Source organism: Podospora pseudoanserina, chromosome 3, assembly GCF_035222485.1.
Source record: "Podospora pseudoanserina strain CBS 124.78 chromosome 3, whole genome shotgun sequence".
In the NCBI taxonomy this organism is placed as follows: domain Eukaryota; kingdom Fungi; phylum Ascomycota; class Sordariomycetes; order Sordariales; family Podosporaceae; genus Podospora; species Podospora pseudoanserina.
The window spans coordinates 1,257,739-1,271,521 of NC_085922.1; the positions used below are offsets into that span (position 1 = coordinate 1,257,739).

The following is a 13,783-nucleotide window of genomic DNA, read 5'->3' on the forward strand; positions in this document are numbered from 1 at the left end:
GTCCCAAGAGATGACATATGTCCTCCCCCCCCCGAGTCGGTGTGCCCCCATGCCGGATCGCGCTCGGCCCCTCGCACCGGGAATGAAAGCTTCACCCAAGCATCGGATAAGGCTATGCCGCATTTTCTAGATGCCGGCGCGAAAAGAAGAACAAGCAGTGGCCACATGACCATGTGAAGATCCTCTTGAGATCGATAAATCATATCAATGTAGTGGGCTAGATTTCCGTCCTACCGGCAGTCGAAAACTTAAGCATCAGCTGATCGTGGTACGGATTACGAGAGAGATGAGACTCTACGAACCCGTCAGCTGGGGTTACCTTTGTTGCACTACTTTTCTTCCGAGAGAGGATGTCAACAATAAGGAACTTTTTGCCAGGGCGACGAGGGTGCTGCAAGGCACTACTAGACGGATCGACACTCGACATCGGCTTTGTGTCGTCCAGGTACAGAATGGCTGTCCGGCAGGCAGATCGACAAACTTGACGACATGTTGGTTTCTGGAGACGAGACCAGCTACAGTAGATAGCCGTCGGCAAGCGAACTCTTGCCGATGACTGGTGTTGAATGTTGATAGACCAGGTTCCCCGCACCAAACGAATCCCGAGCTGTTCGTCCGGTGGATGTTGCTGCTGTGGTCGGCATGCAGCGTGCCTTTTTGGTGTGTGGTCCGGCGGGCCCGGCGTTGTCTGGGCGTGGGGTGGCCCCGGGAGTCTGGGGCAGGGGAGAGGGAGGCTGGTCACCGTTCCGGACCATTGCGGGTCGGGTGGAAGGCCGACAAATCAGAGCCTAGTCCGGCTTGGCCCGATTGTCGATTCGCGAATGGGACTGTTGCTGATGGGGGATGGGGATGACGTCGACGATTGGTCATTGTTGTCTTTTCTCTCGCTGGATTGTTTCAAATTTGCCCCGTCGTAAGGACGAAAAGAAAACACGGAAATTTTCGCGTCGAGAAAGGGAACCTCGTCGAGATGCTTGCTGCAAGGACTCTATGACCTTGTTATGTCTGATGTGATCGACGGCGTTGTGACCCCTTTTGCTCCATCGGGCTTCAACGAGCCCATGCATCTCCATGTTGGCTGTACCCTTCTCAGCAAAAAGATGCGAGTACTTAGCAGAAGGACCTCGAGATCGTTCAACTCCAGCTGCTACCGGACGCAAGCTGCGAGCTGCGAGCTGTGATGCGTTGTATAAGGCGGGGTTTGCCGATGGTGGTGAGGGGTAACGACGGGGTTCATCGTGGCGTGTGGCTCTCTGTCTACATCGTCATATTCCTTCCCTCGCAACATCTGAGATGAGATGAGATGAGATGTAATGAGGATGTGGCCTCATCACCCGTTCCTCCATTGGGACATATCCGTGTCTTTTCCGCTACAGGTACCCGAGACAGAGGCAAAGAGAAGAGAAGTTGTAAGGTAGAGTCAAGATGACGAGTGCTCTGCGGGTCCATCGCTGCTCTCCAATCCACACTTGGCTGTGCCTGTCAAGCTGATCGTTCGTTCCTACCAAGCTTGGCATGGAAGAAAACATGGAATTTCCAGAGCACTAATTCAACTTTGTACCTTGTCTTGTTGACCGCCCGCCCTGAGAGTGAGACATCTCGTCCCGTCTCCCGCCTGTCACTTGCTTGGACGATGGCCATGTTCCCCGGATTTTCATCTGCTGTACATACACGCACCCGCCCCCGCCCGTTGCCCGCTCCCATGGCAAGAAGGCGGCATTCGGTCAGGAACACGACATATGCACGAGAAGAAGACGCTAACCTCTGCTCCAGTCGCCCGGCGTGGGGCCCGCAACACCATCTGTCTTGTGATTTGTCCCTTGCATCACCAACTCCCACGTTCCCCAGAATGAGGCGGTGCCCGGCCTGCATTCCATGACAAAAAGATTCCGTCTTGAGCCCTCCCGACAGAGGCAACATTCCTTCTGGAATCCAAAGTACGAGCTATAGGAACAGGTACATACATGGGACATAACAAGAGTCAGGCGAACTAGCGAACTAGCGGCCGGCTAGCACCCGCCAGTCCCGGCACCTCTTTCCCATCCATACAGACTCGAACAGAACCTTTTTCATGGTGTCCACTTGACGCTCTGATTGGCAATGGAAGGGCCGATCCACCAGGGACGCTTCTTGCTGTCCACCCTTCTGGGGTCATCTTGGTCATGAGTCCCGCCCTGGTCACGCTACATGCGGTGTTCTGCCCCTTGATATTTTTAACCTCTATACTCCCCAGGTACCTACCTCACTTTCCAAGATGACTATAAGGTAGCGTTTTCTTGGATAGGTTCGGCGGTAACCCGTACAGCTTACCTACCTACCTACCTACCTCCCCGTACCTTCCTCACTCCCCCCCCCCTTGCGAGCCGCCAAGCTAGATCCCGTTCTTTGTTCGGCGACCCGGTATCTGGATCGTAATACACCATCCTCTCTTATATAAGTACCTTTATTCCAGTTCCCTCTGGCGCCAATCCGGCGTCGATTGTTTGGCAACATCACACCATCACACAGTTCAGTTCTCCACGATGCCTAGTAGTGCTCCAGATTTGACCGTCATGGCGTACGGTGCACTTGCTAGCCTCAAGGCCGCCGCTGCTGCCAAGGATAAGACAAAACCCAAGCTGTTCAGTCATCCCAAGGTTGACATCATTGATATCCGCCGTGTCGAGGTCGAGACAAACCTCAAGGCCGACATTGTCTCCCAGTTCTGTCCAAAGGAAGGGCCCAGAAAGCTTCCCACACTGCTCTTGTACGACGAGAGAGGGTTGCAGTTGTTTGAGAAGGCATGTCTTTTCCGTTAAGTCGTCGGGAGTGAAGGGCGAGCGAAGTTGCTGACAGAATTCCAGATTACGTATTTGGAGGAGTACTACCTGACCAACGATGAGATTCAAGTGCTCGAGTCGTCGGCCAAAGAGATTGCCGGCAGCATTCCTTCAGGGTCTATGGTTATCGAACTCGGCAGTGGGTGAGTCCAATGGCAGCGCGGTTTTGTTGTGGGGGGTGTTGTTATGCTGACCTTTGGTCTCAAAGAAACCTTCGAAAAGTGAATCTGCTTCTGCAAGCTTTCGAGGACGCCGGCAAGAGCATTGACTACTACGCTTTGGATCTCTCCAAGCAAGAGCTCGAGCGTACCCTTGCCCAGCTTCCCGCATATCAGCATGTCCGAGCTCATGGTCTGTTTGGGACGTACGACGATGGGCGGGAGTGGCTCAAGGACCCATCCAATATTTCAAGAAGGAAGTGCATAATGAGTCTTGGGTCAAGCATTGGTGAGTGTCCCTCCCATTCGTGCCCGACTTGAGAGCAGCAGGAAGAACCTGAACCTAACGCAACTCCGCCAGGGAATTTCGAGCGAAGTGCGGCCGCCTCGTTTCTCAAGTCGTTCTCCGATGTCCTCAGCCATGGTGACACCATGCTGATTGGGCTGGATGCTTGCAACGACCCGGCCAAAGTCTAGTAGGTTCCATCCAGTTCCCCCTTCGTGCAGATTCGATTTCAAGGTTCGCTGACCGGCATACCTGAACAGCCACGCCTACAATGGTATGTCCTACCGCACGCACTCTGCACTGTGATTATTACGCTGACTTGTAGTTTTGTGGGATCACACACAGACAAGGAGGGCATCACCCATGAGTACGTCATGCTCACCACCCGCCCCTTTTTTGACAAGCTGCATATATGAAGGGAACTTGAGCAACTGACGGGCGACCTAGGTTCATTCTGAATGGTCTTCGCCATGCCAACAGGGTCCTTGGACAGGCTGCCTTCCACGAAAGGGACTGGAGGGTGATTGGTGAATATGTCCATGACGCCGAGGGAGGGCGCCATCAAGCCTTCTACTCACCGGTACGTGACACGACCGTTTTTGGCCAAGTCATCCGGCCCCACGAGCGAGTCCAGGTCGAGGAGAGCCTGAAGTGGTCTCCGGAGGAGACACGGAAGATGTGGGACCTGGCCGGTATGACCGAGATGGGGAAGTGGATGCACGGCACAGAATATGGTGAGCAACCTGCCTTCCCTTTCACATACATTACCTATATCCCTGTTTTCCGGCGGCAACTGGGCTCTGCGCGGTTCTTTCTCTCTCTCTCTCTCTCTCTCTCTCTCTTGACAGGCCGGTCAACGATGATTTTACCCAAGCTTTACCCCACGTTTTTACCTTTTGACACGTGGGACCAGTCGTACGATTTGCTTCTGCGCCGTGAAACACATCTCGATTGTGTGTGCCCTTTGCTGCGGGAAGAGGTCGTCCCCACTGGCCACCATGGTCTACCGATGGGTGTGTGTTGGGCTGCGGGGTCAACGGCCAGCCAAGGACCCAGGCTGTTAACATAGTCTTATTTCACTTGGAGAGAGACGGAGACAGAGAGAGCAAGAATGACTAACAGCAGCAATATGCAGGCCTTCATCTACTCACCAAGTCAAAGTTGTCATTCAGCCTGATTCCTTCCGTCTACGCCCGCAGCGCCCTTCCCACCATATCGGACTGGGAGGCGGTTTGGGCGGCATGGGATGTTGTCACACGTGAGATGCTGCCGCACGAGGAGCTGCTCGAGAAGCCCATCAAGCTCCGCAACGCCTGCATCTTCTACCTCGGCCACATCCCCACCTTCCTCGACATCCAGTTGAGCAAGACGACCAAGGAGCCGCTGACGGAACCGGAAACGTACTCGCTGATTTTTGAGAGAGGGATCGACCCTGATGTCGACAACCCCGAGTTGTGCCATGCCCACTCGGAAATACCTGACGAATGGCCCTCGGTGGAGGACGTCCTGGCCTATCAAAACCGGGTGCGAGCTCGCGTACAGAGCATGTATGCAAGCGGTGCCGAAAGCATCCCGCGGCATGTGGGTCGGGCGGTTTGGGTGGGCTTCGAGCATGAGCTCATGCACCTGGAGACGCTGCTGTACATGATGCTGCAGAGCGACAGGACGCTGCCGCCGTCGCACGTGCCGGCGCCGGACTGGGAGAAGCTGGCGGCCAGGGCGAGGGGGGAGGGGGTGGTGAATGAATGGTTTGATATTCCGGAGCAGGAGATCACCATCGGGTTGGATGATCCAGAGGACGGGACGGACATTGATAATGTGTATGGCTGGTAGGTTTTTTTCCTCCTTCATCAACATGATCATCACTAACAAAAACAGGGACAACGAAAAGCCTGTCCGCCGGGTAAAAGTCCACTCCTTCCAAGCCCAAGGCCGCCCCATCACCAACGAAGAATACGCCCAATACCTCTACAACACCTCGAGCAACAAACTCCCCGCCTCATGGGTGGAAATCCCCCCATCCAACCACACCAACGGAACCACCCCCCCCCTCCCAGAATCCTTCCTCCACAACAAAGCAGTCCGCACCGTCTACGGCCCCGTCCCCCTCTCCCTCGCCCTCGACTGGCCAGTCTTTGCGTCATACGACGAACTCTCCTCCTGCGCCACCTACATGGGCGGACGCATCCCCACCTTTTTCGAAACCCGCAGCATCTATCAATACGCAGAAGAGCTCAAGAAGAAGAAGGACGTGGAAAACCAACTCGGAAAGACAGTCCCCGCCGTGAATGGTCACCTCTGCAACAACGGGGTGGAGATTTCTCCCCCTGCTACCCCCACTACGACGACTGCTTCTTCTGATGCTGGTGGGGAGGTTGATTTGTTTATTGACCTTTCAGACGCAAATGTCGGCTTGCACAACTGGCATCCTGTACCCGTGACGGGGAAGGGGAATAAACTGGCTGGGCAGGCGGAGATGGGCGGTGTGTGGGAGTGGACTAGTTCTGTGCTGGAGGAGTGGGAGGGGTTTGAGGCGATGGGGTTGTATCCAGGGTATACGGCTGATTTTTTTGACGGGAAGCATAATGTTGTTCTTGGGGGGAGCTGGGCAACGCACCCGAGGATTGCGGGGAGGAGGAGTTTGTGAGTTTTTTTTTCTTTTTCTCCCATGTTGAACGAGGGGCTAACGAGGAGCAGTGTCAATTGGTACCAGAGAAACTACCCTTATGCTTGGGTAGGGGCGAGGTTGGTGAGGGATATCTAAGTCTGGATGCTCTCTCAGTTTCAGACTTGTGATATCTCTTCTGTCTCACCCTTTCCAGCATTCTATGGTCGGGGGATTCTTTTCTCATCTATTTATCGACGTCACTCTTTCTTCTTACGGTTGTCGGAAAACCCAAAAGAGAAACGAGAATTTGGAAAAGCGCGGTCGTTTTTCACCCACATACAAAAGCCAGAAAACACGAGGCACTTTTTTCATTTTGTGATGCCGCCTCCGGGGGCTGTTTAATAGTATTTTTATTTTATTACTATAGCTCTCTCTTTTAAGGAATGGTATTGGGTTTCTGGTATGGGGTTTTGGATCATCAGATCGTTTCAGGTACTAAGGTAGTCGAGTTGTCTTGCTGTAGGACATTATGATTGAGTTCTCTCTCTGTTCTAACTGCATCTCCTAATAATGGAGAAGCAGTGGGATGGGACTGACCCTCAAAGTGCGAGAGAAGAGCCGTCTTCCTTCACAATATCATTTAAACATCATATATTTGGATTTGACGCTCTGCCTTAAATGTCATCCACCCTTACCCATCAACCTTGCTTCTACCGAATAGAAAAAAAAGAAGAAAAAATTGTTTGATACATAAACTCCAACGCTGCCAAAAAAGATGAACCAAACGCCTGTTTTTCAAATCTCTCCATTGAGATTTATTTATATCATCCACCCATTCGTCATCCTTCTTGATGTCTCCCTTCTCCCCTTCTCTTCCTTCTCAAGCCCTTCTCCCCTCTCACCCCCAGAACCGCACTCACAAACCCCCTAAGCCTTCCCACCTTCACCCTCCGCCTTCTTCCCCGCACTCATCTTCTGCCTGTTTTTGTTTCCCCATCATTAGCCCCCACCACCCCCTCAACCATCAGGACCAGAAAACTTACTCAATCCTCCCCACCCCCTTCAACCTCAAATACACATCCGTCCCCCACCCATGCAAACTCTGCACCTTGATCCCGCCCCCAAAATACTCGGCATACGCCCTGCTCAACGGCAGCCCATACCCCAGCCCAGCAATTGAGCTCCCCCCGCTGCTCGCCGCCGAGATCACGCTCAGCGCGTCATCGCTCCATGCCCCAGGGGGATCGTCCTCATTCTCCGAAAAGGTGGTGAAGCTGTAAGACCAAATGTGCGGCAGCACCTCTGGGCCGATACCACCTCCCCGATCCCGGATTCTGATCGTCACCCCGGGGGCATTGTCGTCAAGGGGCTGGATATGGTCTTTGTTGAACGCCCCCAAAGAGACAGACGGTGGGGAGAGCGTGATGGGTGTTGTGACGGACGAAGGTGGCTCGGGAGCTATGGTGATCTCCACCGGGGATTTACTCTGACCGTTTTCGACTGTGGCCCGGAAAGCGTTCTTGAGGAGCTCGGTGATGATGTACTCTAGGTGCGTGGGGACAAAGGCAAAGGTTGTCTCGGGGCTGCCGTTGATGAACCATTCTGGTCTCACCCCATAATTGAGCTCGCAGATGTCGGCGACAAAACTACCGCACGAGTCAACTGTTGATGCCGGACGGAGGGCCGTGTCAATGACCCCGATGTACCCCGGGGTTTCAGGGCATGGTGTAGGGGAAGAGGCTGGGTCAAAGTGCGGGCTGGAGGAATAATGCAAGGCGATGTGCTGCTCGGCTACCAACCTGGTCCCGATACGGGCGCGGAGGTGCTGGTCGAGGAAGCGGGTTACCTCGCCGGGGGAGATGTATTTCCTGCACTCCAAGAACCCCCGGGCGAGAATGGGAATGGTGTCGGTGTGGGTTTGGACTAGCTCGGCGAGGACTTCAGTGAAGCGGATTTCGTCTTCGAGGTTAGAGATTGTGCGGCCTTGCCAGGGGAGGAGGGTGGAGAGTGAGTGTTGGTAGTTGTTGTAGATTTTGCGGATGTTGGGGTTGGACACCACGATATAGGGGAGGTTGCGGAGGGCCTGGATCCTATGAGCTAGTCGAATAGGGAGGAGGGAGAGGGTGAAGCGCGCCGAGGAGAGGAGGGCTTCGGCGCTGAGGGGTGGTCGGCCATGTCTTTAGGAGAAAAGGTGTTAGACTCTGTGGTGTGATTGGAGCCATCGTGTTGGAAGGGGTAGGAAGACAAACTTGACCAAGTCTGCCAGACTCAATCGATGTAGGGGCTGTTTAGCTAGCCACGGGACAGCATCGTCGGTCTCGGAATAAGTGACGTGATGGTGGTGGTGACTCGGAGGTCGGTGGTGGTGGGCAACGGGGGCTTCCTTATTAGGGTTCTGTGATGTCGATGACGCCCTTCGCGCCAGGTGTCGTCCTTTGACAAGTCCTGGGACAATACGGGAGGGCGTCGACAACCGTATCAACCTCGCCGTGGGGCCCATATTATCAAAGTGCTGATGTGTAGTTGAAGCTGTGTCAAAGCTGAGTAAAAGAATGGAACGCGGCACGATTAAATTGAAACTGTGCGAGTACAAGTTGCTAAATGCTATCAAAAGTGAGGGAGCAAGCTGGAGATGGTAAGATTAAATACATCAATAACACTGTCCAACATGAACACTGGAAAGAGAGAATGACTGTCAATTGCTAGCTAGCGCTCGTCATAACGACCACGAACCCTCGATATCGATAAGCCGCTGGACAGGGATTATCTGCCCCGCTGTCACAGCACACGCTGCCCCGCACCTCACTAGATCCCGCTCCCGGACGGCTGGCCTGAGCTCCTTATTGAGTGCGCATCTCTTGATCAGCTTCAACATCCTTCACGTGCTCGTGGCTGGAAAGCGTTTGGACAGAGTCCTCGGGGAAGGAGACTCTGTTGGTGACAGAGTCAGTCATTTTGTTCATTTGTCTGATATCGAGAGAGTCTTACGAGAAGCCCTTGATCAGTGTGTACTCGTGGCCGATGGTGCCGCCCTGGTCTTTGGCATGTTGCTTGGCCCTGCGCGGTATCAGCTTCAGTTCGGTAGAGAGATAGATCCCGGGAAAGGATCTTCTTACGCCTCGATCTGCTCGGGGGTAGCGTCGTCCTTGCAGGTCACCTGTGTGGTGGTGATGTTAGCTTAACGATCAGAATATACAATGGCCGATAGGTCCACATACGATGTAGGAAGGCATGGTTGTAATTGTAGTTGGCTTGGGTCTGTTGGAGAAAGGCTGTGTGTTTGCAGAGAGAAATCGCAGAGATGGAGACAGGGTACGGATCCTCCTTATAAACATCTGGCCGAGGGTTGCCCAGGCATGGAGACGAACAAGCGTGGAGGCCTAGTTCACGAGGACGGCGGGGTGAGAGGGGAATACGTCATGCCCGGTGTATCACGCACTACAGCCGGTTCGATACAAGCCGTTTCAGCTTGTGACGCTTACTGGCGGCCTTCCATGGACTTCAACAGCGCTTCCATGTCCAGTTGGGGTGGAAACCGCGGGATACGCGCCTGTTTTGCCTGGCACGCCAGATTACGTATCTGGCATCGTGCAGGAGGCTTGCCCAGTTGGGCACTGCAAGTCATTTCTGAAGTTTGAGAGAGATGTGATATCGCGCATGCAAGCAATCACCTGCCCATTTTGGAGGGTCGAGAGCGTCTCTGGAGTGGTGTTGCAATGGGACGAACCCCTCAGACTAGACATGCCGAAGCTCAGCCATCCCAGTCAGGCCAGGCATTCTAAAGTGGGAGAGGCTGAGGATCACCGACGACTGGTTTTGGAATCATCTCGAGTTACAGATGATATAGTACAAAACTGTAGTGTAAGTGTCCTCCACAGTGTAAGCTGTAAGAACCAAGTTTAGATCTTGGTTGCTCTCTGGAGGCTGCCTCCCTGTTCCCCGCTCACCCGCTCCCACCTCCAAGTGAACCCCACCATATGATGCAGGGCCCCCGCAGGGATCTGTTATCGATAGGGCTTATCGCTTATCGTCGAGGATCCGCCAGCCCAAAAATTTCTGGAGCTTTGCGCAGATCGAATTGGAAATGGAGACTTGTCGCGACTTGGAGTTTTGCTGCTGGACTCTTCGGTGCAGAAACGCCCGAATAACCACAACATCGCGGCGCAACCATGGAACAACAAAATAAGCCTCACAGGCCGTCCAAGAAGTCCAAGGATAAAAAGAAGGCGCAACATACAGGCCGTAAGTTGGTTTCAGGGCGTTGCGATGCGATTAGAGTCGCCATCATCCCTCAAGGTCGCTAACAGTATCTTCAAGAACAAAACCCCAAGGCCTTTGCCTTTTCTAATCCCGGCAAACTTGCAAAGCAGGCGGCGAGATCCCACGATATCAAAGAGAAGCGCCTCCATGTACCCCAAGTCGACCGTCTTCCCGATGAACCTCCTCCGCGCCTCGTCACCATTGTCGGACCTCCTGGTGTGGGCAAGACAACCCTTCTAAAGTCTCTCATCCGCCGATATGCAAAGGAAACAATGTCCGACCCCGTGGGGCCAATCACGGTCGTCACCTCGAAGAAGCAGCGATTAACCTTTATTGAATGCCCCAACGAGCTCGAAGCCATGGTCGACATCGCCAAGGTCGCCGACATTGTCCTGCTGATGATTGACGGAAATTTTGGATTCGAAATGGAGACAATGGAGTTTCTCAACGTCCTGGCCGCCACCGGTATGCCAGGAAACGTCTTCGGTATTCTGACCCATCTCGATCTCTTCAGAAAGCCACAAGCGCTCAAGGACGCCAAGAAGAGGTTAAAGCACAGGTTGTGGAACGAATTGTATCAGGGTGCCCATCTCTTCTATCTTTCTGGTGTTTTGAACGGCCGTTACCCCGATCGGGAGATTCATAACCTTTCCCGCTTCCTGTCGGTTATGAAGAACCCTCGTCCGCTCGTATGGAGAAACTCGCACCCTTACACTGTTATCGACAACTATCGCGACATTACTCACCCAACCAAGATTGAAGAGGACGAGAATTGCGACCGGTCGATCGAGTTGTCTGGCTATTTGCGCGGTACCAACTTTGCAGCGGATGGGCAGAGGATACACATTGCGGGCTTGGGCGATTTCACAATAGCTAGCATGGAAGCTCTGCCGGATCCTTGCCCGACCCCCTCGATGGAGCAAGCGCTTGCGAAGGCCACTGGAAAAACTGGGAGGAGGCGCTTGGACGAGAAGGACAAGAAGCTGTGGGCTCCAATGGCCGACCGCAGTGGTCTCAAGATTACTGGTGATCACATTGTCATCACCAGGGAGAACGGTTTCGCTTTCGACAAAGACGCCGAGGACGTCGAACGTGGCGAGGGCGAGCAGCTTATTGTTGATCTACAGGGCGAGAGGAAACTGCTTGGTTCTACTGACAAGGGTGTCAAGCTGTTTGCCAGCGGACAGGAGCTCACACAGGTTCCAGAAGAGGCCGACAGCGGGAGGAAAACCAGGAGAAAGGCGCGCTTCGCTGCTGGGGATGAGCCTGGCGAGGATGAAATTCCCGACGACGAGGGCTTCGAAAGCGGAGAGGAGGATGAAGAGGGCTCAGACGTTGAAGAGGACGAATTCGACATGTCAAAGCTGGGCAAGATGTTCAAGAAGCAGCAAGACAAGGATCAACCAGAAGACGACCTTGCCTTTGCCGACAGTGACTCTGACCTTGGTTCTCTCTCTGGCGACGAAGACGAGGAGCTGGATCCCGACGAGGACGACGAGGACGTTGACATGGAAGACTTGGGTTCTGATGAGGAAGCCGGTGCCCTGAAGTGGAAGGATAGCATGTTTGAGCGCGCCAGTAAGCTTCACGGAAACAGAAGACCGTTCCGTGCTGTGGATCTTGCCAGATTCATGTACGACACTGCCCTCAGTCCCAGAGAAGCTCTCAAGAAATGGAGGTGCGAGGAAGAGGAAGAAGAGGAGGAGGACATTGAGAAAGACGAGGACGACACTTTCTTCAGGAAGATTGGCGATGATGAGCAGGAAGATTTGACCGAGGACCGCGCGATACCAAGCTTCGACTATGAGGATTTGGCTGCCAAGTGGTCAAGTGAGGATGCTGTAGAGGCTCTCCGGACCAGATTTTCGACTGCGAACCTGGTTGATGAAGAGGGCGGGAACGGTGATGATGACGACTTTTCCGGGCTCGACGATGATGATGAGGACGACGAGGGTGATGGTGCTTTTGAGGATCTTGAGACAGAGGAAGCGCATGGCGGTGATGGTGACGAGGACGAGGATGAGGACGGCGATGAAGATGAGAGTGAAGAGCCACCAGAAGCCAGCTTGGAGGCTGAACGTGAAAAGAACGCCCGTCGTAAGGAAGAACTCAAGCTACGCTTCGAGGAAGAAGATCGCGAGGGTTTCAAGAACGACAAGGCTGTCGCTAGGCGAGAAGGCGGCGGAGATGATGAGTTTGGCGAGGACGACTGGTACGATGCCCAAAAGGCTCTGCTTCAGAAGCAGCTTGACATCAACAAGGCCGAGTTTGAAGAGCTTGACGAGAGGCAAAGGACGGCGGTTGAGGGTTTCAGAGCCGGCAAGTACGGCAAGATTGTACTCGAGGGCGTCCCAGCCGAGTTTGTCAAGAACTTCTCGGCCAAGAGACCTATCATCGTGGGCGGTCTCTCTGCTACCGAGGACAGGTTTGGTTTCGTCCAAGTCAGAATCAAGAAGCACAGATGGCACAAGAGAATCCTCAAGACGGGCGACCCCTTGATCTTCTCTCTCGGCTGGAGAAGATTCCAATCTCTTCCCATCTACTCCATCTCCGACTCCCGGACGAGAAACCGCATGCTCAAGTACACACCCGAGCACATGCACTGCTTCGGCACCTTTTACGGCCCCCTGATCGCCCCCAACACCTCCTTCACCGCATTCCAGTCCTTCTCCTCCTCCAACCCGGGCTTCCGCATCGCAGCCACCGGCACGGTCCTGTCGGTAGACGAATCCACCGAAATCGTCAAGAAGCTCAAGCTAACCGGCACCCCCTACAAAATCTTCAAGAACACCGCCTTCATCAAGGACATGTTCAACACTGCCCTCGAAATCGCAAAGTTTGAAGGCGCGGCCATAAAGACTGTCTCGGGCGTCCGCGGCCAGATCAAGCGCGCCCTGTCAAAACCAGACGGCCACTTCCGCGCCACGTTTGAGGACAAAATTCTCCTGTCCGACATTGTCTTCCTCCGCGCGTGGTACCCTATCAAGCCGCACAGGTTCTACAACCCGGCGACGAACCTCATCGGCTGGCAGTCGATGCGCTCGACGGGGGAGATCCGCCGCGCCGAGGACTTGGCCACGCCGCAGCTGAAGAACAGCCAGTACCGCAAGATTGAGCGGCAGGAGCGGCATTTCAACCCGTTGAGGGTGCCCAAGAAGCTGGCTGCCGAGCTGCCGTTTAAGTCGCAGATTGTGCAGACGAAGAAACAGAGGAAGGAGACGTACATGCAGAAGAGGGCCGTGGTGGTTTCGGGAGAGGAGCGCAAGGCGAGGGATCTCATGCAGAAGCTTACTACGATCCGGAAAGAGCAGGTTGCGAAGAGGAAGGCGAAGAAGGAGGAGAAGAGGCAGGAGTACAGGAAGAAGGTGGCGGATATTGAGGAGAGGCTGGAGAATAGGGAGAAGAAGGAGAAGCAGGCGTACTGGGAGAGGGAGGGGAAGAAGAGGAGGGCTGGGGATGGGGGTGGTGGGGGTGGGAAGAGGAGGAAGTAAATAGTCGATGGGTGTTTTGTCTGTCTGTGAGATTACCAGGCGTTGATATCATGGTTGAGGAGGGTACATAAGGTGTATAGGCCAGGAAAATGAAACACTTTTGCCAACATCATGTTGCGTGTGAAACACCAATATTGGGGAAGACACATTTCCTGAGAAAG

The 13,783-nt window shown here is 54.0% G+C and overlaps 4 protein-coding genes across 4 annotated transcripts; 2 read left to right on the plus strand and 2 right to left on the minus strand.

Annotated features, from left to right (window-relative positions):
• Positions 1-2,522: 2,522 nt before the first annotated feature.
• EGT1 (Ergothioneine biosynthesis protein 1) lies at positions 2,523-6,620 on the plus strand (the record flags this gene model as incomplete). The annotated part of the gene is given in 10 exon segments (XM_062945476.1): positions 2,523-2,746; positions 2,761-2,770; positions 2,844-2,962; positions 3,028-3,266; positions 3,339-3,453; positions 3,589-3,630; positions 3,711-3,997; positions 4,399-5,092; positions 5,142-5,906; positions 5,961-6,620. 10 exon segments carry the CDS (start codon positions 2,523-2,525, stop codon positions 6,025-6,027), a joined length of 2,562 nt encoding a protein of 853 aa, XP_062801460.1. The 3' UTR covers positions 6,028-6,620.
• A 290-nt stretch (positions 6,621-6,910) lies between these two features.
• On the minus strand, positions 6,911-8,371 carry QC764_303580 (uncharacterized protein; the record flags this gene model as incomplete). The annotated part of the gene is made up of 2 exons (XM_062945477.1): positions 6,911-8,048; positions 8,121-8,371. 2 exons carry the CDS (start codon positions 8,369-8,371, stop codon positions 6,911-6,913), a joined length of 1,389 nt encoding a protein of 462 aa, XP_062801461.1.
• A 340-nt stretch (positions 8,372-8,711) lies between these two features.
• QC764_303590 (uncharacterized protein) lies at positions 8,712-9,473 on the minus strand (the record flags this gene model as incomplete). Its single annotated transcript, XM_062945478.1, has 4 exons — positions 9,090-9,473; positions 8,988-9,028; positions 8,860-8,928; positions 8,712-8,802 (listed from the first exon to the last, which is right to left on the minus strand). Exons 1-4 carry the CDS (start codon positions 9,204-9,206, stop codon positions 8,712-8,714), a joined length of 318 nt encoding a protein of 105 aa, XP_062801462.1. The 5' UTR covers positions 9,207-9,473.
• A 499-nt stretch (positions 9,474-9,972) lies between these two features.
• BMS1 (Glycoside hydrolase 2 (Mannanase, beta-galactosidase)) lies at positions 9,973-13,757 on the plus strand. Its single transcript, XM_062945479.1, has 2 exons — positions 9,973-10,113; positions 10,189-13,757. Exons 1-2 carry the CDS (start codon positions 10,041-10,043, stop codon positions 13,620-13,622), a joined length of 3,507 nt encoding a protein of 1,168 aa, XP_062801463.1. The 5' UTR covers positions 9,973-10,040; the 3' UTR covers positions 13,623-13,757.
• The last annotated feature ends 26 nt before the right edge of the window (positions 13,758-13,783 follow it).